The sequence below is a fragment of the Thermobia domestica genome, chromosome 2 (assembly GCF_964235325.1).
Source record: "Thermobia domestica chromosome 2, izTheDome1.hap1.1, whole genome shotgun sequence".
NCBI lineage: Eukaryota > Metazoa > Arthropoda > Insecta > Zygentoma > Lepismatidae > Thermobia > Thermobia domestica.
The window spans coordinates 72,722,048-72,748,719 of NC_137455.1; the positions used below are offsets into that span (position 1 = coordinate 72,722,048).

General features: G+C 35.6%; 1 protein-coding gene across 1 annotated transcript in view; it reads right to left on the bottom strand.

Moving 5' to 3' along the window:
* Nucleotides 1-444: 444 nt before the first annotated feature.
* LOC145679074 (sodium-coupled monocarboxylate transporter 1-like) overlaps nt 445-26,672 on the bottom strand; it is an 80,021-nt gene continuing 53,793 nt past the window's right edge. Inside the window, exons 9-13 of the mRNA XM_081749669.1 lie at nt 19,898-20,081; nt 16,179-16,265; nt 8,034-8,200; nt 1,617-1,836; nt 445-531 (exon numbers count right to left, since the gene is read on the bottom strand). Coding sequence (XP_081605795.1) covers nt 445-531; nt 1,617-1,836; nt 8,034-8,200; nt 16,179-16,265; nt 19,898-20,081 — 745 coding nt within the window. The remainder of the gene's footprint in view (nt 532-1,616; nt 1,837-8,033; nt 8,201-16,178; nt 16,266-19,897; nt 20,082-26,672) is intronic.

Sequence of the window (26,672 nt, forward strand, 5' to 3'; positions counted from 1 at the left end):
CAATATTTACAAACTCATTATTTATACTGACTTCATTATTTACAAAAAACTCTTTTTCCAAAAAAAAAAAAAAAAATTAAAAGTTGTGTACCACCACGCTTTACGTCTGCCATACTGGACTTAAGCCTAAAGACCTAATGTTAAGTCATAACAACAAAGTGAGTGTGATCATCGTACTGCTCAACAATCAGCAAAACACATACCAGTATATACATCTTGATTGTCATAGCTTCGGAACAAAGGGATACATCTGATTACAGTTATAGTACTGTCAAAAATACATTTTTTTTTTTACAAAGAAGAGTATGCTATTCGTTCATTCCTTCAGAATTATACACAAAATAATATTTATGGAATGGATGTGTACATTCTGCAGGTAATTGTATCACAAGAATATATGACGATGCTTCGATGAATAGTTTCGAAGTCAGCCATTTTTCTTAATCAGGTCACTGATAAAGGAGTTTCTTTCATTTTCGAATCTTCTTGGTTGAATTTAATTCTTTCGTTCCATATTCCATCTTCAGAGTCCTACAAAAGTTTAAAAATATATGTATAAAATATGGCGAAGGCAGCTGTACCAGTACTTCTAACATCACTAATTTGACATTTAAATAGTGTATCATTGTACTATCAGAAACGTAAAGTTTAAATCGTAAAATTGAATGACAATCAACTTTACAATAGGCCATCAACAAGATCGGCCCGAAAGAAAATACTAACAGATGCGAATCTATGATTTAGCGTCCCATCTCCACCCCAACCCTCGTAAAGATTAGGACCAAAATTTATCTAGACGTGCTGCCACTCTTGGTACTAGCCGAGTAAATGCATTGCTCTTTTATCCACAGCGGCAGGCTCTATTCCTTTGGTACTTTACTGTAGTACTCCATAGTTTCCTGAAATTTGATTGGTATTTATAGAAATATATAAAACTGTTGTGCCTACTAAAAAACAAGTTATTAAATTTTAGAAAATAAAATATTAAAAAAATGAATGTGTAATATCCCGGATAATGCTGAGAATCATACTTGAGAAAAGATACAAAGTTTTTGAGACGCTTAAGCTAAAACACAAAACATCAAAACTATGACCTTGTGCTTGGTATAGCATATAAATAATCTTTCTACATCTATGAAGTTCACTACTTCACTTTCTATTGTCAATGTTGCTAGTTCATTCCTGTGAAATGGAAGATTTCAGGCAGTTTTGCTTTATTAGTTTCAGTTTGGAAGAACTACTTTCCCTGCCTGCAACTGACACAAGAACGATGAGTACGACTCTTAAGCCAACAAAAATATTCGGGAAAGTGTCAATAAATCAACTTGAGCACACGTAGGACAGCTATTACAGGCCATGTCCTTTTTGGGTAGCTATTACAGGCCAGAATTGATTACTAAAATCAACTCCATAACCTTCCAGCAGCTTACTCCCGTGTATATACTTGTTTTCATGAAACAAAACCGACTAGAAATTTATACAACACTTTCTAAGTCCACTTCTTTTCCACTTTTGAATGCTGAGGTTGTCACACAGAAATTTAAATTTATCAATGTGGTTCTGTATTTATTCAAACACTTCTTACATCGAAGTAACCAACTTTCAACCAAACTTACCTGGTGCTTAGTTGATTGCCTCACTGAAGAACTAAAAAATCTTTTGGACACCAGATGGATCATCTTCTTAGTGAACGGGCTGAGTAAATTGTGATCTACAATATCTTTCTCATGATTCTTCATCACGATACTTGACAGAAGACCAAATATTACGGTCATAAGAAATCCTATTAAAGAGTACCAATTGTGGGAAACTTGATACAATAGTAAAGGATCTTCCCTGCAAAATAATATTCAGAAAATAGTTCAATTAGAATTTACAATAGCTTATTGAGACTTTTCACTTATTTATATAATAATAACAATACTCTAACATTTCAAATTTGCTCCTAAAAATAAACTTAATGGTGATCTTTCTGTGAATCAATACAATCAAAGCAATCCAAGTTTTCAAATTTCTTATTTTTGTTGTTTTGTATGAATTTTAAAGTTATGTACTAACTCAGAGGAAAATAAAAAGGATTTTAATAAGATTGAAGGAAATATTTGGTATATGTCCATCACAAAGTCCGTATGGCGCTAGCTATAACCGAATCTAGGGACCCCTCACAACAGAGGTCAGCATTGCAAATGTTACAATAAACACCTGTCTTCGGACACCATATGGAAAATAAATAAAGTACCTTTAAAAAAACGAAATCTTTAAAAATAATTTTCACAAATAAAATTGAAGAAATCGTTCAGAAAGTATAACAAAATTCCTTTTCAATTGTATTAGTTTTTTTCTATATGCGTGATTAAAAGAGGAAGATCTCATATACCATTAATTCATAAATTCTTCAATTGCCATACACATTAAGTAATTGCACATGACAGTTTTTCTTTATAGTCATGCTTAACTAGAGAAAAATTCTTCAAAGCGGAATTATTTTATACTAGCAGCGTTCACCCCGCTTCGCTGCGGTCACCCCGGAACGCAATAAACTTTGTTACTTAGATAATTTTTACTTTTTCGCTTTCAAGTGATATGATAAAAACCATAGAAGATTGCAGTAAATGTTAACATTATATCGCCTGTCATTTATGTTAACCCGCCCCGCTTCGCTGCGGTCACCCCGGAAGTTTTCGCTTTCAAGTGATATGATAAAAACCATAGTAGATTGCAGTAAATGTTAACATTATATCGCCTGTCATTTATGTTAACCCGCCGAGTGACACGGTCATGCGGGTTGCATATAAATACGTTTATTTTTACCTACTATGATGAACTAACAAAGGATTTGTACGTTATGGACACTTGAATGGTCAATTATCTCAAGACACTGGTAATTAAAAATTAAAGTGATATGATAAAAAACATCTAGGGTCCAAATCCTAATAACCCCCCAAAAATAAAAGAAATTGGTTCAGCCGTATTAGCGTGATGAGGGAACAAAGGATTTGTGCGTTCTCTTTTATATATATAGATTTTTAGTACGATTTGTTACTTTTAAATAAACACACATATATATATACAAAATTGGTTATTATTATTATTATTATTATTAGTAGTAGTAGTAGTAGTAGTAGCGGGGCGGAAGATCTGCCAGGCTTTGGTGAGGGTGTCATGATTACGGGGACAGTGCAAAGGTCGTTTAACGACTTTAAAGACAGTGACAAAAAACTTGAAGACGCACCATGTGCCGCAAAACCAACATATGTACAAAATGAAGATCTTCAGGCAGCAATTGAGGCGAACACTGACCCGACATGTGAGGAACTGGGACTACAAGTCAGTGTGAGTGGAGAAACCATTCGGCAGCACCTCCATCAACTTGAGAAACACAATGGGTTCCACATGATTTGATCCAGGCCAGAAGGCAACGTGAGCTGATACCTATGTGTTTTCGCTGCTTCGTTTGAGGAAGGAGCCATTTCTGGACAGGGTGTTGAGATGTGATGTGAAGTGGGTCCTGTACGAAGCTCCACGATGACGTCATCCTTGGTTACCATCCCATGAACCGGTTTCAAATCCGCCGAAACCAGCACTGCACCAGAAGAAGATCCTCCAGTGTGTTTGTGGGACTGCTCACGGCATCGTGCATTGGGAACTGCTACCAGCTGTCAGAACATCAATACAGCTGTGTACTGTCAGCAATTGATCCGTGTTCAAGATAAACTCAAAACCCTGGCTCCAGCACTTCTGAATCGCAAAGGGATCCTCCTGTTACAGGACAATGTTAAGCCCCACGTGGCTAGGATGATCCGGGATACCATTCTACGCCTTGGATTGAAACACTATTGCATCCACCATACAATTCGGTATTTGCACCGTCCAATTATCTCCTGTTCCATTCCGTAGACAATCACCTTAGAGGATGCCGGTTCAAATCCCTAGTAGAGGAAAATGCACTTGATACCTTCTTCGCTTCACAGACCACGAAGTTCTGCCGCAATGGAATTCATGGCCTTTTTAGAACGTTGGCAGAATGTCGCCGATGCTGATGTGGACTATTTTTGATCTTTCAGGTGCGTCTTAGGTGGCATATCGATGTTCGAAGGTGGTAGGTGAAAAAGCGACAGGACTTTCGTGGTTACCTTATAGTTTGTAAACTTGTTGTGAACTAAGCAGACGTGATGGTGTAAAATCAGGGCCATCTCTTTTTGCAAAGAAGGACAATTATTGGCACTCGGTTATGAATTGCTACTATCACAAAAGTGGCAAGTGTTGAGTTTGTCACGAGGAATGTGTCCAGGAAGATGGCGACTTACAAAACTCATGCAAAACCATATCGACGAAGAGGAACAGTGATCGGAAGAAAATTCAAAAGCATCTCTGACTCGTTTTTTAAGTTGCGTCAGACTCTGAGGGAGGGGGAAACATACACATTATCTTTTATGAAACCCCACAGAAAGTAATCAGACGGTGTAAGGTCTGGACTTCGTGGTGGCCATTGAGTCATAGCCATGCTCTCATCAGTTGAACGGCCAACCCCCGCCTAGGAAGAACTAAGTCAAAGTAACCCCTTACATCGGAATGCCAGTGTGGTGGGGTTCCATCCTGCACAAATATGAAATTGTCACTGTCTTCTTCAAGTTGTGGCATCAACCAAAGTTGCACATGTCCGTTCTTCCAGTAACGGTTTCTTCTTGGAAAAGGAACGATCCATATACCTTTTTGGGCGATACAACACAAAGCACATTAACCTTTGGGGAGGAAGGAAGTCATCTTTTTCTTCACAAAGATTTTGTATTAACACACTTAGCTCTAAACATTGCTGTTTGTCACTTTCACTGAGACTTTGGAGTAATTACAATCGATATGGATAGAACTTGAGATGTTTGCGTAGAACGTTCCAGACAGTCTTTTGAGGGATATCAAGTTCTTTTCCTGCACGATTTCCACGGGCTGCGAACTGATTCCGTGGACTTCTGTTTTCTCAACTGTTTCCGACACTGGAGGTCTTCCCATGGATTTCTTCTTACACAGAGAACCTGTTTCTTCCAATTTATGCACCCAGTCATAAATGCACTGCCGTGTGGCTGGTTGTTTTCCATACTTTGTCCTCAAATGACATTGCACTACAGTAACTGAATTTGTCTTGGCATATTTCAGAACACAGAAGGTCTTCTCAACTTGACTCGCCATATTTCTCCAAGCCACGTCAAGGTCAAGTTCAAGGTCAAGGCCGCTTACGTCACACCCGTCAGTGAAACAAAAGAAAAACTGTCAGCCGCAAAATTTTAAGTATGTACGCATGTATCACAGGTAAAATCTTTTTGCTCAAAAAATACGTATCATTTTATACATAGTACAACTTGTCTATTTCTTTTAGGCTAATCTTGTATTTATTTTATTTTTAAGATTATTTGTGTGAGTGCTGGAGTCCCGGAGCACCCACCTAGTCGGCACGCATGGTCACAGGTCCCGTAGAGCACCAAAATGCATTGTCACTCACAGCGGTCATTCAACTGCGGTGCAAGTGACATAGGAACTCAAACAGCTCCTCACACAGCCTGTGTCAACCATCATAGTCCGATGTGAGTCACATGACATGAACATATGGAGCCGGGCTGCACTGGAGAAACCGCTAGTAAGGGACCATGATGTTTTAGATGACGCCAATCATCCGCAAACATGCAACATGGACCGCTGGTGGTGACATGGTCGGATGAGTCGTCGTTTAACTTATTTTAAAGCACGTTCCAGTTTATTAGTGGTGACGAGCAAAGAAACGTATAATCTACAAAGTCTTCGTCCAACCCTGAGACATTGCAGCGTAGGCTGTGATGCTGCGGACCACAATGCCCTGAGTTTCAGTGCATTCTGTACTGACGCACACCGATCACGTAACTGCTTCTGAGTATGTCATCATTTTAGGGGACAATGTTCATTCTATAATCCGGGATTATATTTCAGCGTGATAATGCGCCTATTCACACAAGTAGAGCTGTTGCAAAGTGGTTTGATGAACATCAGGATGAAGTTGAACACGTTCTGTGTCCTGCTCAATTCCCGCGCCGAATCATAATTGAACATTTGTGGTTCGGTTTGGAGACACGAATTCAGCGCATATTTACGCCTCCATCGCCTCTTATGGAACTGTGTGAAGCATTGAACGCGACAAGATTTACGCGACAACATTGCATTTACTATTATTCATGACCTCTACGATTCCATTCCACATCGTATAAGACAGTGACGCAACTAGGCTAGTCATCGCCCGGGTCAAGAACTCGCCTTAGCGCCCCCACCTCCTGACAAACCAAACCAAAATGCTCCCCGACTACATCTGATATTGGCATCAGATAGTAATTCTCCTATTCCATTTTCTCTTCAAGTAGTAAAGCTTAATTTCAAAATTGCAGTACACAATTTAATTTTTAGTACAAGATAAAACACCAAAGTAATTGATTGCCAAATAATCTAAGAGTAGCATGCCTGAATATATTCTTATAGTCTTACTAGCAGCGTTCACCCCGCTTCGCTGGGGTCACCCCGGAACGCAATAAACTTTGTTACTTAGATAATTTTTACTTTTTCGCTTTCAAGTGATATGATAAAAACCATAGAAGATTGGAGTAAATGTTAACATTATATCGCCTGTCATTTATGTTAACCCGCCGAGTGACACGGTCATGTGGGTTGCATATAAATACGGTTAGATTTAGCTATGATGAGCTAACAAAGGATTTGTACGTTATGGACACTTGAATGGTCAATTATCTCAAGACACTGGTAATTGAAAATTAAAGTGATATGATAAAAACCATCTAGGGTCCAAATCTTAATAACCCCCCAAAAATGAAAGAAATTGGTTCAGCCGTATTAGCGTGATGAGCTAACAAAGGATTTGTACGTTCTCTTTTATATATAAGACTAGCAGCGTTCACCCCGCTTCGCTGCGGTCACCCCGGAACGCAATAAACTTTGTTACTTAGATAATTTTTACTTTTTCGCTTTCAAATTGCAGTAAATGTTAACATTATAGCGCCTGTCATTTATGTTAACCCGCCGAGTGACACGGTCATGCGGGTTGCATATAAATACGTTTATTTTTATACCTATGATGAACTAACAAAGGATTTGTACGTTATGGACACTTGAATGGTCAATTATCTCAAGACACTGGTAATTAAAAATTAAAGTGATATGATAAAAACCATCTAGGGTCCAAATCCTAATAACCCCCCAAAAATGAAAGAAATTGGTTCAGCCGTATTAGCGTGATGAGCTAACAAAGGATTTGTGCGTTCTCTTTTATATAATAGATTATAATACTGTAAATCACAATGCTTTTTAGAATTACATCGGGATGTGCATATGTATGTAATGAATCAACGTTCTGTTGCTTTAGAACAGAATATTTATGGCAAACAGTCAAACTGTTATCTCGAATATTATACTCGGACATTTTGCAAATCTCTTAAATCTATGTAATTAAATGAAAACACGAAAAAGGTGGAACTAAAATTTAACTTTCTGGGCTCTTTTGGCTTAAATGTCCTCTAAAGATAGCTTTGATGCAAACTTAAGCTCTGTGTTGGTGAGATTGGTGAGTAGTTGTTGTCCTGTTAAGTTTCTGAGATTTTTCAATGATCTTTAGTTTGCTAAAACTCCTTTCCTTACCTTATAGTGAAAATAAATATTTGCCCAATTTTGCGCCCCTCAATCCGGCGCCCGGAGCACAAGCAACATTTGCCCCCCTTAGTTACGTCACTGGTATCAGAGATGATCTATAGGTGATAGGTGGTCCAATGCCACATTAATCTGACAAACTGTCCGTTTTCCATGCTTCTATTAAATGATAAACATGCTTACTTCAATACAGCAAGATTATTTTAAATGTCTGATCATTTTTAGAACTCATTTCCTAAGTGGATCGCAAATTTTCAAAAAATCATTCGTTAACCGTTCCAATCATTCTTCATCAGATAAAATTGAAATCATTTTAGAATAATTATTTTAACTTTGGTTTCCCACTATCAAAAGTATACCTGGGCTTTAAGATGTTATTCTTGTATGTTATTGTGTAATTAGTGCAACCATCCAAAGACAATGGAAGAGGTGGAAATTTCAATTGCCCTGATGCAACTGCAATTTGTCTTCCTGCTCCCATCCACGCCAGTAGGGCAACTGCTGAGCTCACACCAAACAATGCACCCTGGAGGAATAAGAAGATAGAGTTGTTACAGCTAAATATGATTACTCCAATTACAGAAAGCAAAACGCAAATAATTTCTTATTCAATTACTATATTAATCAGTACTGGTTTGTGGCCTGCAAAAGCAGTAGTAGCAATATCAAAGTCATTATACGAACACGCGGGTGAGCTCTCTGGTCCTAAGTCTTGTTTCAATATTTAGAAAACATAGACAAAAATATCTTCTCCATTTTCATGTTCCTTGACTTAAGTTTAATTTGATTATTATTACTATAATAATATTAATTTAATATTCTCTATCAAGCATAAGGAACAACTGTAGTACAATGTAAGTTTAAAAGTTGTTCCTATACAAAACTTATATCAATGTTACTGAACTGTAACTAAATGGAATACAACACATACTGAGACACAAAATATATCTACACCGTGTTCATAAAAATACTATCATATTTTAAAGCGGTGTTATGTCGCTTTGGATAATCGTATTTAAATGAACTTGGTCATATTTGAAAGAAAACCTCAAATACTTTTGTAAATGTCAATAATCTCAATAATGGACAGGATCAAACACACAAAAAAAAAGTAAATTCAATCATGTTTACTTTCTGATTAGTCGATATGGGTTCATTGTTGGATATTTAGCAGGCAGTTGTTGTTTCTGCTGGATGTCACTTGGGAAGCTTTTATGTTTCTGTATTGTTATGCCGTAATGTGCTAACGTAAATTGATTTCCTTTAGTTGTGTTGTGTTGTTATTAAAGAATAAGTTATAAGGAGTTATATGACGATCCCACAAGAGCGAAGTTGGTGTTTTGGAATAACACAGTACGCAGAATCTGGTGCAGATTCAGTGTGCTTTTAAGAAAAGGTTTTAACATCAGGTTCCTACACAAACGTCAATTTTTAAGTGGTACCGTGTTTTGTGGATCGTGGCTGCGTATGTCATAAAAGGGAAGCCGTTCAGGGAGACCATCTGTCAATGCAGGAATTGTGGAACAAGTGCTGGAGGTATTTGTACGTAACCCTAAGAAATCTGTCTGTCCGCAGACCTAGTCAGCAGTTGAACTTCCCTAAATCCACCGTATCTAAGATCCTGCGTACGCTACGCAACTGAAGTTTTATCCCTACAAACTGCAATTAGTGCATAAGTTGAAACCTGATGACACTGTAAAACGATTAGATTTCTGTGAACTAATGGGAGATAATGAAAAACTGTCATGAAAAATAATTTTCAGTGATGAGGCAACATTATTCCATATTAGTGGGAAAGTGAACAAGCATAATGTTAGAATTTGGGGGAGCGAGAATCCACATGCCATTTTGGAAGTTGAAAGAGGCTCCCCTAAAGTGAATGTCTTTTATGCTGCAACCAAACGTCAAGTCTATGGCCCATTTTTCTTTCAAGAGGCCACTGTTAGAGGTCCAACTTATTTTGACATGCTCACTAATTGGTTATTTCCACAATTGAAAGAAGAAGGCAATGACTATTTTTAAACAAGATTGAGCATCTCCTCACTGGCATTTACATGTTCGGAAACATCTGAATGAGCGTCTTCCAGAAAGATGGATTGGGCGTGCATGAAATGATTATGTCTTCTACAAGTAGCTGCAGAGGTCGCCTGACTTGACGGTCTGTAACTTCTTTTTATGAGGTTATGTAAAGAATTGTGCCTATGTAACTCTATTGCCTCAAAACCTGCAAGAAATGCAAGTTCATATCAGTGCTGTATTCCAGTTCATTTCATCAAATATGTTGGAGCGTGTGTAGCATGAATGGAAATATCGTCTTGATTGCATCCCAACTCGTGGAGTTTACGTTCAACGTCTATAAAGTATAGTAAATATATATTTTTTCTTTCAAATGTGGACAATTGTATTTAAATACGATTATCAAAAGCGACGTAACACCACTTTAAAGTATAAGCGTATTTTTATTGATGCACTGTATTTTAATAATACGTATGTTCTATTTCATATACGGAATTAAAAACAAAAGCATTATCACATTCTTCTAGAACATTGTTGAAAAACAATAATAAGACAAATATATGGTACTTTTTTAAAACAGGATTAAAAATACACTAGGAACATTTAAACGCTTCCTCTGACCTTGTATTAAGTTGCATGCACCATTACTTAGAGGTCTGCACGGGCCGGAATTTTTAACCCGAGTCCGGCCCGGCCTGTGAATTTATATTGTGAGGCCCGACCCGAGTCCAAAATATGTTTTAGCATTTAGATCCGAGCTCGCGTGATAATTAAATGAGCTCGAAATAAGCCCGAGATACAGAAACTTAATAATTAATGCAAAATTGTATTTTTATTGACAGCGATTAGAGGTTCCATTTTGCACTTGTGCTTTAAAAGTTCTCCAGAAAGAACGGTGCAACATATATTTTGTACAGTATATTTACGAAGTGAGGCCCGAAAAAGTCCGAGAAATATGGTTGTATATTTAAAAATTTACGGCCCGAGCCCGGCCCGGGCCCAAAGTTATATATGCTTTGTAGGCCCGAGCCCGTATAGACCTCTACCATCAATACCCTCATATATTTGTTTCTTTCTGCAAAGCGTCTCTCTCTTTTCACTTCTGTCATTTTCCCTCGAGGGATACAGAAAAAAGCTGAATGGAGAAATTCGTAACTATTGTGGAAATTAACAGGCTGCGGTGTTTGTCAAGTGACTGCAACCAGTTATCGACAATAAGGGAAGATAGGAGTAATGCAGAATGGTTTTGAAGTGATTTTCGGAATTATTGTGACAATTTTGTAAAAATAAAGAAGCCTATTCTTTTCTTATTCTATCATAATAAATTATTGGTTTCCTTTTTGGGATGTGAGTTATTTTTACACACCACAATGTTTCATAATATGGCGCGTTCAATGCACAAGAGAATAAGCCAACTCTTGGTTATTTTGGACATATTTTGTCTTACGAACTCTATCTGAAACTCCTTTAAGAATTTAAAAGGATTCATGTTCAAATATTGTAAATAACTCTTATAATATGAAAGTAGTTTTAATTTTTCCCAGAGCTCCTCCGTGGCTAAGTGGTTAGCGTACGCGCCTTTGGCGTGGAAGACCCTGGTTCTATTCTCGCGGCTCATGTGGTTCGGATTCCATGTTAATCAGTAGGTCCCGTCTCACATAGCCTCGCTGCTGAAAAGGGACGTTAAACTCAAAATCAACTCAATTTTCTCAGGTATTTATGTGTAGTGTTCAAACTTTATGTCCTTTTTTCTTACACAGACTTGATTTTCTGGTGTTCTGAATGCCCCTTATTAAAAAACTATGATTTGATCTCTATCTCTTCTACCTTGTAAGGTACATTTACACACGTCCCTGTTTTTTTCTGTTTAGGGTCGTTCTCTTTGCTCCCCTAGTTTCAGACCGATTCTTTTCAAGTTATCTTGAACGTTTTGTTCCCATATCTGCCTTGCTCATTCCCAGTCTTTTCTTGACTTATCTAGACTTCATAGATTGTTTCAAGAATTCTCTTTGCATCCATTTGTTGTATACGGTTGAACCTTCTTAACTGTCCTTTTTCTACTTTTGTTTGCAGTGATCCCGCTATCAAATTTCTTCTAAGTGTATTATTCTCAAGGTTTTGTTCTCACTTTTCCTAAGAAATCTAATTTATATTGTTTGTAGCCTTCCCTCATGTATCTGTGTCATTCACCAAGTTTCGGAGACATGCGTTAGTGTTGGTATACGGACATATGCTGTTTTGTAAACCGCTATTTTTGTACGTTTTGATATTTCTCTTTTACTTAGGAAATTCCATTTGGTACTGTTGAAAAGGTGATTGTGACTGCTATATGGAAGTCAGTTCCTGATCTATTTTCTGTTACTGTTTACGATCAATCCTAAGTAATTGAAGTTAACTACTTGCTGTAGTCTTGTTCCTTCTAGCTGGATATTATATTGTTGATTTTGTTGATATTAGCATGGTCTTTGTTTTCTTCCTGCTAATGCTCATATAGTTTTATTTCATCTTTTGGTTCCAGATAGTTAAATCATGCTATGAACCTCTTTCTGTATTTCCACATATTACTAGGTCGTAGGGGAAAGTTACATCTGTGAGATATATTGGACACATTCTAGGGACCCCAAGTGTGCCTTCTTAGCTTCGGTTCTATGCTCTTTAGACACTGCATCCATCAAGGCAATAAAGAGTAACACGTAAAGAACAAAACTCGCCTCACACCCTTGTTTATAATGAATCCTTTAGAAATTTGTTTGTTGTTAGACATAGTTTTCGAATCTCAATATATATTTTATTGCTGCTATCAGTCCTGAACTGACTCTTCTCTTTTTCTAATTTTCGCCACAACTCTATCAAAGGCCTTCTCTAAATCAATGAAGGCCAAATAAATCTCTCTATTAAATTCTACAACCCATTCCTCCAGCCATCTGAGTGTGAAGATTAAGTCGGTAGTTCTTCTGTTTTCATGACACCTTCAATGATTATCATCTTGTGTTCTGTATGTTGCTTCTTAATTTTATTTGTAAGATCCTGCTATAAACTTTTCCTGAAACGTTTAACAATGAGATGCATCGATGATTTTCATACTCTCGAGTGTTGCCTTTTTAGAACACAGTTCATGGTAGCTTCCTTCCAATCCTTAGGAATTCATGTATTCTTTCAAATTATTCTAATTATGGCAAAAAAAACTTCCTTTCATTTCTCTCATATATATATTTCAACTTTTCTGGATATATTCCTCATAAGCTGGTACTTGGCCTAGTTTTATTTTCTTTAATGTCATTTGTAATCTTTCTTGTGTTATATCTCCTCCTCTTGATCTCTTACTTTATTTATGTCCTTTACTTCCAATTCCATATCTTCTTCTAGATTTCCTTCTAACAAATCATTGAAATACTATTTCCACCTTTCTAAGATCTAAGATAATTTCTAGTTCTCTTTATAATTTTCTTCCAGTATTTGTCCAATTTTTTCGCATGGCAATGCTTTTGCTTTCCAGAAAACTTTGACATTTTCCTCTATTCTTTGTATCTTTCATAACCCTCTGGTTTCTTTGTTTTCAGATGATTATCCACTTTTCTTCTTTCCGCAGACTGACTCTTTGTTTCATTCTTCTATCATGGAGTTTTCCGAATACTCTCCTTAATTTTGAATTTCCCATATGCGTTTTAAGCAATTGTAACTATAACTTTTCAAAGCATTTCCCATATTATTTCCAAATTATTTCAGTCGGCTCGCTTCAGCTGTGTCATCAATTTCCATTCCACCATAGCACCACAATACTTGTAAATTTCTTGTTTCTTAAGCTCTGTTATCTTAACCTTATAAACTGTCTTTTCGTTTTTCCGGTTTCTCCTGTTCGTAGTTGTCAGGCGCTGATTTCCAGCTATTTTATTCATGACAAGGAGATAGTGATTACTTCCAATTTCTGAATCTCTCTTTACTCTATTTTCTCAAACTTCTATTGATTATGACATACAGTAGTAAATTATACAGATGGTGATCAGAAAAATGGAAACATCTGTAGTTGGCAACACGTCAGATGTATGGGTTGGCAGTGGTGTCGTGGCGCCCGCAGCGCCGGACCGCTGGTGGTGGTGTGTTAGGTCGGTCTCCATACTACGTCAGGCGCAGTGGAACAGCAGAGTCCAGTGGCTGCAGCAGACGGAGGTAGTGTAAAATGGGAGACCTCTCAGATTTTCAAAAAGGGCAAATTGTTGGTGCGCGGTTATGTGGAGTAAGTGTGACGACAGTGGCTACTGTGTTAGGTGTGTCGCGTGGGACAGTGTCGAAGGTGATGACGGCCTACACAACACACGGGAAAACCACATCGGGGAAGCGGAACAGTGGACGGAAGAAAATCATGAATGACAGGTCACGCCGGGTATTAAAGCGCATTGTCACGCAGAACCGTCGTGCCACTGCGGAGCAAGTGACGGAGGAACTCAATCAGCACCTCCCCCACCTTGTTTCGACAATCACAGTCCGCCGCGAATTACATTACATGAACTTACGGGGTCGTGTTGCACGGGCCAAACCGCTCATCAGGGACCATAACGCTTTCACACGCCGCAAATGGTGCCGCGACCATGCAATTTGGACCGTTGAAGACTGGAAACGTGTGATATGGTCGGATGAGTCATCCTTCACCCTATTTCCAATCACGGGCCGTGTTTATGTGTGGAGAACGCCCAAAGAAGCTTATGATCTTCAGTGTCTCCGCCCAACTGTGAAACATGGTTGCGGCTCGGTGATGCTGTGGGCCGCCATATCATGGTTTTCATTGGGTCCTGTGGTTATACTTAGCGGACGAATCACTGCCAACGATTATGTCGCAGTTTTAGGAGACCACTTGCATCCTATGGTCCGGATGTTGTTCCCGGACAATGACGCCATCTTCCAGGATGATAATGCACCCATTCACACAGCTGGCGTTGTTGCAGCGTGGTTTGAGGAACATCGGGATGAAGTTCAACACCTCCCCTGGCCCGCCCCATCCCCAGATCTCAACATAATTGAACATCTGTGGTCCGTCTTGGAAACACGACTCCGACGACGATTTCCACCTTCATCCTCTCTCACAGAACTGACCGATGCCCTGCACGAGGAATGGTGTAAAATTCCACTTGCCACCATTCACGATCTATATGCCTCCATCCCACGTCGCATCAAGGCTGTTCTGAAGGCGAAAGGTGGCCCGACACCATATTAATCTGGTAAGTTGCAATTTCGTTCACGTGTTTCCATTTTTCTGATCACCATCTGTATATCGTTCTTCTTGTAATTGTTATTCTGTAGTGTACATATGGATGTCATGGGTGGAAATTGAGTTTTTTTTATTATCATATCATTTTCTAATCAGAAACTACTATTCTTCACCCATTTGTATTTTTTGTCTTCCCCATTCTGTCCTGCAGACTGCTGGTTCGTTTCTATTTCTTTCCCTACTCTTCCATTTCGATCCCCTATTACTATAATTTCTCCTCTGGAATCATCTACTTTTTTGTATAGTGTTAAAAAAATTCATCTTTCACTTCTGCTGTTTTGTTTTCCTAAGGACCACAAGAAATAATCACAGTATTCTGTTTCATGAACTGCTTTAGTTGCTAGTTTCATAATTCTTTCATAGTTTAAGTTCCAGCTCTGAATATTCTTGACAAATTCCTCCTTGATGAAAAATCTACTCCTGCTTGGGCTCTGACATTTGTGGGTTCTTCTGAATAGAATAGTACGTATCTACCTGGTAGCTTTCCCCATTTTCTTTGTTTCTGTTATCCCCAAACCAAAACGTCTATTATTATTATTCCTAATTCCTGATTTATTCTTCTTTCCTTCCCTATTCTAAGTTATTTTCATTTATCTCGTCAATAGTCCCACCTTCAATCCGTTCAGAATTTCCTCTTTTTTTTCATAAGTAATCGTCAAAGTTTCAGACGTATAGAAGATAGACCTATAGTGTCTAATCATGATGAAGAGATCACCTTCTCTCTGCTCTCATCAAGCACGGGGCATTTGATGTTCGTCACATCTCAGTTTTACGAGCTCTAGCCCAATCTTTCTCCTTTCTGATCCATGCTTGGGACTGACAATGCTTGGAGTTTTTAAAATTTATACATTCTCTTAAATTAGAATTTTGCAAACATTTCATTAGTTTCATGAGCGAGAGCTGCGTTTGATTCCCAGTGAAGTTAGAGCACGCGTATTATTCAGGTTTCAAATTAAACTGTAATTATACCTCATATAGACTAGGCTTGGGAAACAAGTGTCAAATTGCAAACAAAGCAACTTACATATGAAGTATCTATTATAGAATTAATTATACTGCCATACCAGTAGCAGCAAAGAGATATTATCTCCAACTTTGTTGTGTGTTGTCTTGAGTTCAATTTCTGGTGAGATACCAATTTCAGTTAGTTTATATGACTGTAGCATATTCACATAAGAAACTTAATTGCACCATATGACCCCATAATTTGTACAAATTAACTTACCTTAAAATTTGAACATGGGAACAACATTCCCAATGTAAACAATCCAACCATAGGCCCAGCGACAGAAGTAGCCATTGTATGCCCAATCTGTGATTAGATAAATTGGAATACGTTACAAAAATCTACGTTATAAAAATCTCTTTATCATGTACATATTGTAGAAAAGAGACACATACTTATGAAACAGACAAGTTATAGTCTAACTGTATTAAGCAATAACTTCTATCACACTTACAAGTCGATAATTTTGCATTCTGGTGATAACACACAAATGTGTTTGCAGGAAACAAGTATGCAATCAGATTGTGTGTGAATGTTGCGCTGGCCAGTCATATGTTTATCTCTGATATCTGTACTTAGTTTGAGGTTAATGCTCCGTGAGCCAAGGGTAGTGTGTGTCTGTGCATCAAGGCTAAACAATAAGTATACTAAGATGTCCACTTCAGCCTGAGCTGATGATTAGTGCCAAAAACGGTCTATACAAGTAGTACCTTCAGAAGATAATTCAAATCAAGTAGGAGCAGAGTTATAGAACAGGGTAAGAGGAATATTTAGTTATCAGTTCTATGAAGTGGAAGCAAAACTACAAATCTGAAAACAAAATTCTGGATTCAAAAACTAAGCAATTTAAAAGGGATCTCTTGAAAAAAAAAGGCTATCAAGCAACAATGAATTCAATTCTAAAAAGAATTCTACATGTATGTACATGACAACGAAGGAAAACTGTCTTTGAGGACTTATTGAAATTGAGCAGGAAAAGTGCAAACTTCTCTCAAATCTAGTCTAAATATCGAGCCATATAAATTAGTAAAATGAAAAGAGAATCAACCGTATTAATACCAGTGAGAAAAGCAAATAGAAAACTAACTATAAATTAGGAGGAGACATTAACGAATGATACTTTACTTCGTTATACTAAAAAAATTATATTTTCCTGGTCAAAAAAACAAAGCAACGAATGAAAGTACCACCAGGGATGGGTGAGGAAGTAGAATTAGTAAAGAACATAGAAATGGAAAGAACTCACGGGAGGAAGTGGCAATATTTTGCGAAATAGTACGTAGTATGGGTAATTCTAGACCCGGTCTGATATGGTAACCTGGACAGACCTAGAGACCAAGGCAAACCCAGTGACCCGAACAGACCTGGCGGCCCAGAAGCAGCCGAAATATCTGCTCGATTACTGCATATTTTTATAGTTGATTAATTATGTTCATTGGTCGAGCTCGAACATTCATTTGTTTGATTCTCGATGTGAAATTTCTTAATCAGCACACCATGCATTGAATATTCATGTTTCGACCAATATATTTCATGTTTTTTTCGCTTTGACATACGTGATTTTTGAGCGTAGCTTAAACAAAAGGAATTGACAAACCAGTGAACTCAGTGGTAAATTTTGTATTCTAAACGATAAGTTTTACAGGTCGATTAAACTTTGGCGATCCCTCATTGGAAAAACATTTAGTTTATCTTCGCTGTGATTCTAACGCGTTTGTACTCTGAATCTTTCAGTACAATATTTGACACACTGACATAAACACAAGCGAGAAAGGTAAATTACATTTAGTGAAAAGGCAACAAGAGAGGAAAAACATGTTTGTTAGAACTGCATTAGTTGCAAGTCAGCGTCCCACAAATAGGTTCCGTCTTCTCCAAAACCCTCTACTAAAACTGGTTAAAATTAGCCACTTCCGGTTGCAACATTTATCGCTATATAAAGAGGGCTGTAACAGGCAGCAAGAAGTAGTTCCTCGGAAACAATTTTGGATCTCAAGACAACATATCACGACAATATTGAATACACTAGCGAAGTCGAAAATGGTTCAAATTTACTGTTACTTCCAGTTTCAATAGTTATTTTCGTAGTATTTCATAAGCGCTATCAAGATGTGTTTTTCCAATGCATTTATCATCTTAAGAATAGGTTTCTTATTCTCCCTTAGCCTTCTATTAAAACCGGAAGTGGTTGAAATAAACGATTCTGTGTCCGTGGAGCAGGTTTTATCTTGATTTTACCGTATTAATTTATTGCAACCAATACTTACAGATGCACTACTTCAAGTTTGAGGAATTCATTCATATAGTTTGGCAGTATTAGTTTCGCAGTGTGAAGCGGTATTCACTTGTTAGATTTCCGAACTATGCATAAATGTCGAAATATCATAGAACGTCATTATCTATCGGTCCATCTGTCGACGGGTATTAGAGCAAAAACGATAAGAGATATAGATATGCGTTTTTTGCAATCCATTCAGCGTTCCAGGGATAAGTTCCATCTCCTTTGTTAACTCTCTATTCAAACCAAAAGTACGGGTTCGATCCCAGCCCCCGCCAAGTGAACTTTGAGGGGGACAAACATCGTGCTCGTGGGTTTTCTCGGGGTTCTCCCGTTTCCTCCCACTTTCTTCATTCCACCATTTCACTCATCTCTCATCATCACCGTCTCCTTTAGCCTAACCGGCATAACCGTGGGACGTAAAACTTAAAAGATTTCATTTCATTTTTTTCAAACCAAAAGTAGTTCAAATTAGCAATTTCCGCTTTCAACATTTCCGTTATAAAACGAAAACATCAACCGATATCGAGAAGGGTTTTATTGGCAACGATTTAGCGTCCCAAGGCAATGTACCATAAATATCCAGAACGCGAAATGGTTTAAATTTAATATTGCTTCCAGTAACGATACTGATTTCTACAGATGAAAACGGTAAACATATCGAAATGCGGTTTTCTCCAATCGATTAAGAACTGGTTCCATCTTCTCATTAACCCTCTATTCAAATCGACAGTGGTTCAAGTTACCTATTTCCTGTTTTGTACCTAATGTTTATCGCATAGAACAAAAACGATAATAGATAGCGAGAAGCGGTATTTTGCAAACGATTCAGCATCTCAAGGCAACGTACCATGACTATCCCGACTCTACCAGAATTCACTTGTTAAAATTTACGAAATTGACTTTTTTGTTGTTTTTCCCTTTTAGATGAATATTAAACAACAAAGGCAAATCAGTTTTTATACAATAATTGTTTCTTTTAGCAGTTCATATTAAGCTGCCATTGTTTCCATAAGGGCGAATTTTCCTCCGCACAAAATGTAGTTAAATGTAGTTAGTTTGTTCTGGCTTCAGACAGCTCAGATATGGTATTGATCATTACAATTTCGCCTTCAAAAGAGCAATAAACACTATTATTATTATTATTATTATTATTATTATTATTATTATTATTATTATTATTATTATTATCTTACATAGTAATTTGTCCTTTAAATAGGGCTGGAATTTTGACGATTTGGATTTTTCTTTCATTTTTAAATGTACACTATAGAAATTTTTCTCACGGTCAAATTGATAGATATGATTTTAAGATCTTTTTGTTCTTGCATGATTTTGCAGTTTATGCATATTATAAGTACTAATTGGTTTTGTTTACCAAACTATATAAAGTAATGTGTATTTTTTAAAGAATTTCTAACAACATTTAATAAAAGAGACTACCTCTCATTGCATTGAAATATATTTGGCTGGACTTATTGTTTTTTCACATTTTCTATTATCTAAGTAATGTAGGAATCAAAACCAAAGAAGGCAGAATAAGAACAATAAAGAATAAAATGTTAAATAAAATCACACTAGGATACACTTCGTTCTCTTTCAACCAACCCTTGTGTTTGGCAAAAAATAAAAAAGAAAGAATGAAACTATTTATACTTACAGGCAAGATGCCATCTACTTGAAGAAAGAGGAACATAAGTCCGAAAGTGATCAATCCGAACACTACTACGAGACATTTTAGCGTTCTGACGGATGTTTTCTCCGACATAGACACACCGCACACACGTTTTAGAAGGTCTTCCACTGCCACTGTTGCCAGCCCGTTCATCCCAGTTGACAAAGTACTATGAAAAACCAATCACAAAAATAATGAGTAATTTCCTGCATTTTAGTTTCGCAATTATTATTCTTGATAAACAATATCTGTACTTGAGTCCATCCGTAGGTTAGGATATTTCTAAACTATAAAAACGGGACATTCTATGGAAATTTACAGTATATTCATAGTTATTGTATCTTTCAACTTCAGAAAAATATTTTATTCCAATCAGCTGTTTTTAGTGACTTACTTATGATAGTAACATGTATGATAGTAATAGTAATCCTGATACGCAAAGTCATAAACTTTTGCATGTGCAGGAAAGTGCTTTCATCTAACGAAAATTTGGTCTCCAGAAGTTTACATATAGAATAGAATGGAAAATGCATTTGCATATATTAATTAAATAATATATATAAAGGGTTTGTATTTAAAGATTCAAGAGTAATAAGAATTCAGGTTTGATAAAATTATTATGTAACATATTTTCAGGTATGTTTCTAGCAACTTTGTGTTTCAATTAGATGATTAAATGTGACAGAGGAATCATTATTATTGTACCTGTAATAGTAAATTTTGTGTTTTTGAAGTTTAGGATTATATTTAACTTAATTTGAACTATATATATCTTCAAAATCTTAACATTTATAAAATTATAGAGATTAAATACGAACTCACACTACGAACAATAAAATTAAGAGGTGAAGTAAGAAATTACACATTAATTTCCGCACAAACTGTAAAAACCCCTACACTTAAACAGAAATTTATCCGAAAATTTGAGAAAAGTCATTGACAATTTGGTGTAATTATTTTTGTTATTATTCTATATAGTTCTACTATAATAAAATTATACATTGTTTTCCAAAGCTTTCTATATAATTCCATAATTGCTATTCCTTATGTCAAATAGTGCATAATCTCTTAACTATTATGAATAACAATGTACGATGTACAAGCAAGTGCTGTTATATAAATTAAGTACCAATCTCGGAATTGCATTGCCATTTGACATATTGCAAAAAGGAAGATAGTTTAGGTGTAACTGGGTTCAAAAAAAGGAATGATAAAATTATTAAAACATAAAATTTGTCATAGTAATTGTTTGGGTTTACCCGTTATAAATTGTAATCTACAAAAGGAAAAAGTTGGAAAAGGCAATCTAGAAAAGTATAAGGAGTATAATTAGTATAAAGTAAAAGTATAAGGAGATGAATGTTAATCTCCGTTTAGGCCATGAAATGACAGGCGACCGTACTGTCCGTATTAAACTTAAGGGAAAATGTTTCTTCTTTAATACATTTAGATGACGGGTGTAAGGTGATGACCGCGAAGGTGAGCATAATCGAGAAGTTGATATCGTAAAATTTTGTTGTGTACATCTTCCGCTAAATTGTCCTTCACTGCTGCTAAAGCTATCAATTAAATGTCTCTTTACAAAGCAATTTTCTGTAACTATATTTCGAGCACTTCAATTTTAAATTAAGAATTACCGAAAACTAATGATAGCAATGGTGTGCTGATTAGTGAATTCTTATTAAAAATTGATTTTTATGATTTTTAGGCAAATTACTTCCTCTGAAGCTACATTAGTAGCGAGTTTAAACAAATGTAAGGGTGAAGCCTCTCTGAAGATACAAAGTCTTCTAAATGTAACTACAGATTCGCCGTATATAAATCATTCGTTTTTCATAAAGTTTATTACATCTCTTGTTACTAATGAGTTGATAAAATGTTCGTTTTATAGAGTAAGAAGAGGACATGAATCTTTATCAATGCTTTTGGAAGAAAACTTTAATACGTTAAATATTTTGGAAATGAAAATGGTGATTTATGATTTTGTGATTTGCTCGTACCAGAAATTAGAAATACGTTATTAATGGTTGTTTTACCGGATACAATGAAAGAATATATAAAAATTTCAGAAAGTTTTTCTGACGCTCTAGATTATGAAAATATTGTGAAAGATAAGTTTAGACAAAAAGCCTACACAATGTCAACTAGAAAAAAAAGTTTATAAAACAATCAGGTTTTTGTGCCTGTAATTCCCATGGTCAGAATACGCACCAGTGGCAAATGTATCCATGTAGAACAAGTACCACTGCTTGACGAGAACAAGTAGTAGTGTACAGAATTGGAAGTATTATTTACAAATAACGAAAATATAGAGAAGACATGTGTATTACAAAACCTATAACTATTGCCATAATGATTATCGATATGTTATTGGAAGTACTTTATGCCTAGTGGAACGAATATTGTTAGAAAATATTTGTGAGAAATGTCGCTCAAAGACACACTGAGTTTTTCAGTGACTACCTTAGAAAATGACTCGTTAAATATACATGAATTAGTATAAATTATATTTTTCATTCATGGGACATACCTTTCAGCTTGTCTTGGAGTAGTACAACATAAGAATTTAAAATTGATGGTTGACATGAATTTTCTGCATGAGACTTCCTTCATTTAAATATCCGAAGTAGGAAACTTTGAGAAGTTACAAAATTACTTAAACTCGTTGGCTTAACTCTCCTGAATTACAGTGATCTCTGCGCTAATAAATTTAATTACAGTTCTGCTCTTGGATACTCCATACCAATATACTTTCATGGTTTTGTGAAAGACGAAAGGCACAGCTCTGCTGTATTTACTTCTACTTCCGGTCTAGAAAATCCATAGGCTATTGGATTAAGTAATGGAAATTTAGCAAATCCTTGTAGATTACCGTATCAACGTATCAAAAATAAGTTGATACCCTCAGTCAACGTATCAAAGCTGTTCATCTAGGGGGTCTAGGAGACAAGGATGATCCTCGTCCACCAGAAATTCTCAGATTTCATCGAATTCTCCATTTAGTGTCAATTTACAGAAGCAATCATCTACTTCCGGTCAACAACAGTATAAGCAATTACCATCTATAATTATGAGGAAATTCCATCTACGACAAGCATATTCAACTTCACGTATAAGGAAATTGGACAGGATAAATTAGGAGAAAATCAGAAAGTAATGTTGACATTAACAAACTATTTATTCACCTGAGTTTTTCCTTATTATAAGCACTTAATTTCTGAGTATAGTGTTATATTTTCAAAATAACTAGGTAATGTGAAGAATATTCTGTATGAAATCCAATTGAATGAATAATTTTTTAGTATAACAATCATATCCAGTTTCTAAACACAAAATGCATGATTTGGAGAATTTCATTGATAAATTTATAAGTAAAAGTGTAGTCCACGAAATTTCTAGTTTATCCTATATTTCGCCTTACTTTTTGTCACAAATAATGAAGAAGGTATTTATTATTGATTTTCATCCCCACATGTTTACTTTACAATAGCAAAAAGGATGGTGTAAAATCTTTTCAATGTATGACTTAAAATGTTAATTCTTCCAGTTCACTATTAAACCTAGTTCTAGACAAATTTCTACATTTATTACACCGAATAGACTGCTAGAATTTGTTAAATCCCCTATGGACCACGTAAACTCACCATTTGTGTTATCTAGTTTAATGAATAAGATATTTAGAAATCTTAAACGTGAATATCTAGAAATTTCATGCAGATGATGTCATTTGTCATGCAGATATTACGGAAAAACATAATGAAATTCTCCAAAAGATTCTACAACTCCTTAGAGAATGGAGTATTACAATATTTTCCATTAACACCCAACTATGTATAAGACGTATAAAATTTAGGTTATAAATTCTTTAACGGAAATATGAAACTAAATTATGATAGGGTAAAGGCTGTTAGGAATATACCCAAAACTGTAAAATAGAGAACTGTAAGCATACTTTTAGAATTTCTGGGATATTTATTGCAATTTGCGAAAGATTATGGGGAAATATTAGCTTCTTTGTATATTTTGTAGTCATCTACAAAGACATTTATCTGGGGGAAACACGAAGATATTGTTATACCAAATTAAAGAAATGATTATAAATCATCTGGTACTTAAAGCCTTAAAGTTTCTAACTTCTCAGAATCCTTTGTTACATATTGATTCTTCATGTAACTTTTACAAGCTCGTCCTGAGTCAATATGATGAGTAAAGACAGTTAAAGCCCTTTATTTCTTTTTGAAATTGATTTCACCATCAAACTGCTCAAAGAGTGTACTCAAGTTAGAGTTCTGAAGCTTGATTATCGCGTTAGATAAATTTGACATGTATCTCTAGATAAAGTTTACAATTTACTGCAATAACTCAAGCTTGACCTGGAATTTAAAGTCATAACAGTAAAATAGCTTTCCGTTTTACATGTAAAAATATGTTCAATGATATAACATAATTTGTTAAAGTTGAAAAAATTTGTCAACATTCTAAAACTAGAAATGGATCATTGTATGGTATTTATTTTTCAGATTAAGAGAAGTATGTAACACGGGTCCTTGGCCAGCTAGTAATAGGTTTAGATTTGTCCTAGTGTAGTCGATGCCTTCAGTCGATTTGTAATTATTGACACACTTAGAAATTTGAACTCTAGGAATATTTGTAACATATTAGATGAAAATGTTCTATTCCTACGGTTAACCTAATCAAATCTTCCATGATTACGTCAAAAATTATACTTTAGTTTAGGAATATAAATATTTGTACATCTACCTTATTCGATGTTTTGTAAGTTGACATAACATATGAATAGGAATATTAAGTTCTTAGAGCATATGTTAACAAGAATCAGACAAGTGATATAATCGCATTCATCAAATTCAATATACCCTTAATGTTAGTCAACATTCTGTGGTGAGTTTTATCTTTGCAGAGAGATATTTAATCCTTTGGATATTAGTTGGATTTTAGACGTAGATACCATAGAACATAAACAAAATAAAGAAAAATAATCAAGCAATAGAATATCACATTGAAAACATTGAGAAAATCTGGATAGAAAAGGAAATGCATATAACAAGAAAAGAATACTTTCAAATTTATCTATGAAAGAACTTGTATTAGTTAATCAAGAAATCATCCTTAGAACAGAAATTCATTCCTAAATTAAATGAGCAATTCTCAGGATTTTATTGTATCGTAAGTTCTCCTACTCCCAACACTGTATGGCTAAAGCTAGTCGAGTTAGTTTCAATTTTATTATTTAAAAGCAATCATTCGTATTGATTTTTGTTTAAAAATTTGCGAAATATTTTCTATGAAACAATGTGACTAAGAATCCTTTACTATCAGTCATTAACAATAACACCTTATTCAAGTGTCGAGTATCACAGATAATTTGCCACGTTCATTTCTAATATTTACAGAGTGCTATTCGATCTTATACTAGAAACAGTGCTACATTATTTTCTTACTACGCCTACAGATTAAGAGCTATGATTTAGAGTTAGAAATAGAAAAAAAAACTTTTTACTTCCCGAGAGAAAGAACTTCGAATATCATTTCTTCTTTAAACCTCTGATTTTTCTCACTCTCTTTTCCAACTACTGATACGTTCGGACTCATATATTATTGAAAAGATTAAATTTGCTTGCCACATTGATTACGCCTTGTCTACATATACACTTATTACATTGTCTATGCGCTGTTTAAATGTAATCATAGATGATCGATTTTTACGCATAGACACACATCACTGATTTAAACCTTCAAAGATCTCGTAATGAGGTTTATATAAGAACTTGAAAGATTTGTGTATAATTACACTTTGTTTCTTGTAGGTATTTTGATACCAGTAAGGAACTTGTATATGGCAGGTTTTTCAACTTTGACGGGTATACATGTTTGCACAAGGGGACATATACGTAATTGAAGATGTAAAAAAGAAAGTAGGGAAGAACCTTTTCCAGGTAATGGTTAAGTACAATTTACGTTCATTATTACTTTGTCGTTGCAATTTCTATAGTGTTCTGATATTGACAACACTATTGTGTGACAAAAAAAGCCTTGTTTTACTAAGAGGGATAACTCAGTCACTGCAACGTCTGTTCTTAAAACATCTATTTCAATATGGTTTAATATTGTCCATTCTCACTAAACTAAACTCTCACTATACAGCAAACTAAATATTTTCGAAACCCAGAGGTGCAGCTTAGGTATGCAACATATGGAAAATGCTGAAAAACAGGTTTCATGTATTATCCCATGAACTGATGGATTGAACAGTAAAGGATCAATTATTAAGTCATTTTACTTTCTTATCTTTCCCTGTAGCATCTTCCGAAGTGTGCTTCATTGCAGTACATGTAGTTTCTAACAAGTAAAATAAATATTAGAAAATTATACCTGAATCAACAAGAAATAATATATTTGGAAAATAATAGTTTTATAGAAGAAATAAAAATGAAATGGAGAGCGTTTTAACACATTATGAGTATAGGAGAACTGAGGCAGGAAAACGATTAAGTGCGGCAACATGAACGAGGGGTAATATACCTAACATGATTTTCCCTCACTAGCTATATTTCCATTCTTCCTAACGCAATACAAATTAGTAAAAATGTTCGAAAAATTCACTTATACATCTCCAAAATATGAATCATAATTGTTTCCTTCGTTTAAATTTACGTCGTACGATTATGCCCTGTAACATAATAAAACTTGTTACCAGTGAAGGTCCGAGAACACTAAATGTGAGTGTGCGAACCGCTCT